At 39.0% G+C, this 4,117-nt stretch overlaps 1 protein-coding gene across 1 annotated transcript; it reads right to left on the bottom strand.

Annotated features, from left to right (window-relative positions):
- Positions 1–772: 772 nt before the first annotated feature.
- LOC117293152 (snaclec bothrojaracin subunit beta-like) lies at positions 773–3,763 on the bottom strand. Its single transcript, XM_033775388.1, has one exon. The coding sequence runs from the start codon at positions 3,613–3,615 to the stop codon at positions 2,881–2,883; it is 735 nt and encodes a 244-aa protein (XP_033631279.1). The 5' UTR covers positions 3,616–3,763; the 3' UTR covers positions 773–2,880.
- Between the last annotated feature and the right edge of the window lie 354 nt (positions 3,764–4,117).

Raw genomic sequence — 4,117 nt, 5'->3', positions numbered from 1 at the left:
CTACCTGCGTCGACATAACCGCTCCAGATTTTCAGCAATTTCTAAAAAACGCCACCCCCGTTTGAAATGAAATTTTAACCGGTTAATTTTATTGTGTATATGGACAACTGTTTATGATTGAGTTTTAATGACCAAACGAACACAATCCCTCAAAAGAGCTATATTATCGCACCTTTAATATTATTTGTACAAACACGACATCGTGGCGTTGCAGAGGTTGTATTTCCTGAAAAAACAATTACGTAAAAGCGAATTTTAGAATGTCAACAGACATATCTGATTAAAAGACCACCGTTGAACGAAAATGGAAACAAGCGATTCTGAAATGCATATAAAATGTTTTCAATCAATAAGGAAATTTAGTTTACATGAGATAAAACAGATCTTAATTTTGAAGAACCTTCTCTGGTGTTCTCAGAAAGATCCGCGAAAAGTCCCATTACTTCATTAAAGACCCTGGACACTATTGGTAATTGTCAAAGACCAGTCTTCTCACTTGGTGTATCTCAACATATGCATAAAATAACAAACCTGTGAAAATTTGAACTGAATTGGTCGTCGAAGTTGCGAGATAATATTGAAAGAAAAAACACCCTTGTCACATGAAGTTGTGTGCGTTCAGATGCTTGATTTCGGGACCTCAACTTCTAAACTTGAGGTCTCGAAATCAAATTCGTGGAAAATTACTTCTTTCTCGAAAACTACTCCACTTCAGAGGGAGCCGTTTCTCACAATGTTTTATACTACCAACCTCTCCCCATTACTCGTTACCAAATAAGGTTTTATGCTCATAAATATTTTGAGTAATTACCAATAGTGTCCACTGCCTTTAAATATGTGACGACACTTGTGGGATACCACTTTATTGCAACATGGAGGTAATTAAGACAACTACAGTGACGTCAAAGTATATTGTCATTTTGACGCACGCCGTGAACGGCAGAAGTGTTACTACTTTGTCAACCTTTTTCATGTTGGCATATGGCTTATCTTTTTATGAAAAAAAAACCCCGCAAAGTTCTGACTGGTACCCCAACAAGAATACTGACAAAATTAAAGGGATTGAAATGATAGCACTGGTAGAGCGCTGGTACGTTAATCCGGAACTCGTAGCTTCAAGTCCAACTCTATTGTAAATTGTTGTTTTATTCAACCCAAACTTAGTTCAAAATTCACCAAGTAATTTTCCCTTGTGGTTTCTTACTTGTTTATTTTAACGACAAAATGTTTGTGTTTGAGACAATAACAAATCGCACTTAGCTCGTACAACGAAGAAGCTGCAAATGACTAAAGCTTCGTACTAACACGACTACCTTATAAATACATTAATCTTAAAGTTTGTCCTAGAACCCACGGGAATAACTGAAATTAATCATCACTACCGTTTACACGGATTGCAAAGCGCTAAACGAAGTTGTTTGTTTAGGCTTCAATGTGACGCTGTCACACTAGCTTCTAGATTTCCTGTGCGTATTCTTCTCTGCAAACTAAAGTTTTTCATTTTTTGAAAGCAGTTTTAACGTTCAATTCTTAAAAAAGGTATTTGTTAACGGATTGATATGGTCGCAATTAGAATTCGTATTGAAAGCAGTTGTTTTGATTAAAAATTTAGTTCGTTTAGTTCCTTCCAGTTTCAATCACAAGAGCCGAGGGCATATTATATGGTGTCCAAAAATAGAATGTCAAGTTGAAATTAATATCCAGTTTGTCTTGGAGTTTGTTTTGGTGCGCTATGCGCCATAGGGAATGTGAAAGCCGTCTATACATGTACATACAGACACATTGTTTGAACGCGATCCGTGCTAAAGTAACACGGTACACGATACCCAGGCTTGAGCGACAAGGCGTATTGTGTTCGTACCTGACGGTACACCGTGAAGAAACTACTTCCTATTTCCATCGCCTCCTATAAAAAATAATACTTGCGTTTTAAAGGCTTAAAGGGAAAACATATTCTTGAAACTTTAAGATATTTGATTCTACTTTTGCAACAATTTATAAATTTGGAGACAGCCGACATTGGGCTAAGTAGAGCGCCGGCACGATAATGCGGAGGTCATTAGTTCAAATCCCGCTCTAATAAAACTGTCTTTGTTCACCCCCAAATCGTTTCTAAATTTACAAAGTCAGTTTGCTTTGTGGCTCATTATTTGATTTAACTTTCCAAGGAAAATTCTGTAAAGCGTCGAGAGCACAGATTGGTAGATTGTTGGCAACAACAATTGATATGTGTTTAAATACCCAGAACGTACACTCTGGTAAAATATCCCCGCATACCACCTACATGTAAATTATTTAATATGTACACACATACGTATCTAAACGCAAAGTAAAACCTTTCTGATTTGGGTGTGAACATATACTTCAATTTCTTTTTCAGAAAACACAATTAGCTGGTGCGAACTTCTTACCAACCGAAGTGCTATACATGACAAAATAAAGTTAAGGGCCTGACGTTTCGACCCAGAGTCTTTCTCAAATTCGATCATCATTCTGTACATGACATGTCAAGCACAAAAGCCTTAAGAGTTTTTTATATGATTTTTTAAGTATCCTTTCTTATTAAGAAATAAATAAGTAAAAGTAAATTCCACTGGCTGTGTTCAATCCATCCTCCAAGTTTCCATGAAAAAGACTTGAAACCATAATCTAGATATAAACACTGCGTCATAGCAGAATAGAGCAAAGCGCAGAACATGTCAAATAAGAATTAACCGTCATAAGTAAAATTAAGGACACAACTAGGTGTGCAATCTCTTTGTAGGAATGTAGACTCTGAAAAGAGCCGGTGTGGTCTCGACGTTTCGAACAAAGTACTCTGCTCGTCTTCAAGAGAACATTTCATTGTATGTCATGTGTGATCGTTACGCTCTCTGTTGACTACAGATCAAATGAGTAGCATTGGTCTTGAAGCTCCATGTCTTTAGCCGCTTCGTGAAGAGTCGCGTTGTTCAGCTGACAAACCATCTTCCCTGGACCTTGCTTCATCAGCAGATTGAAGGAGCGACATCGGGGCTCTGATCGGCACGCCTTCCCGCACGACACCACACCATCAGCCCGTAGCTCCTTCATGACGTGACCGACCATACACTGGGACTTGATGCGACCACCGGGACCGGTCTGAAGGCAGAATGACCGAGGTGTGGTGTCAACTTGGAGCTCACAGACGGCAAAATGATCTTTACTGCACCTTTGGTCAGCCCATTTACCATTGTGATTTCCGCTCATAATAACGCAATCCGTGGCAGTATTAATATCTGGCTGATTTATCTTCCAATTCTCGTAGGTGTTAGACACGTTCCTCAATGGACAGTGCTGCCATTCCTCCGTCTCCTGGTCGAAATAACAACCGATCCAGAGATGTCCAGTTGGCTGACTCCCATTGAAGAATTCCTTGAACATCGACCAGATAAAAGTTTGTTCTATCTGCGAGTTAGGCACAGCTAGAGCTGCATTTGACTCGACGCAGGTATCATTTGCTTCATCCCAGCTCATACGTTGAGTTATCAGCAAGTAGCATGACTCGCCGTATCGCTGCCAGTCAGTAGGGCAGATAGCAGCTAGTGTTGCATAACACCCAACAAGAAGCAACACAACACTAGCAAGATGCATCATGAGAAGCCGTTATACATCAGAAACCGAAGAATGTTCTCTTAACGGCAAAGTCGTGAACGTTCCTTAGTCACACAATCCAAAAACTGGTCATCTGTGCAAATAATTGCTGATGGACTTTGACTGTTAATATAGATATCCGATGATTTCACAGCTTGCGAAAAGTTTATTAATTTTGGTTTTACCCATTTGCGAAAAGTGTTAATTGTTGCACCACACAACAAGATCAGACTAACTGCTATGCCCTGCGTGTATGGGAACTAATTCGAAGGTAGCAAGCTATCCGCTGAGCCACTAGATCGCACAGCCGCCAAAAGCGATACACTGATGTAATATGCGTAGGAAGGAAACCTAGATAGCTTGTGTTTGTAGAAAAAAGTAACATCAATATAACAATTGAAAGTCATTTGTACGCTTTGGTCAATCCAGTTGTTTATAGGTTATTATTAATTCCCCATTCACAGTTGAATGCTGATTTTAATTATGATGAAATAATTTAGCTCTT

Source organism: Asterias rubens, chromosome 7 (assembly GCF_902459465.1).
Source record: "Asterias rubens chromosome 7, eAstRub1.3, whole genome shotgun sequence".
NCBI lineage: Eukaryota > Metazoa > Echinodermata > Asteroidea > Forcipulatida > Asteriidae > Asterias > Asterias rubens.
Note: the sequence above shows the minus strand (reverse complement) of the source record. Positions and strands in the feature narration are given on the sequence as shown.

Bases quoted from the DNA above. Each gene is read 5' to 3' on its own strand.
- LOC117293152 (XM_033775388.1), bottom strand. From the start codon at position 3,615: ATGATGCATCTTGCTAGTGTTGTGTTGCTTCTTGTTGGGTGTTATGCA.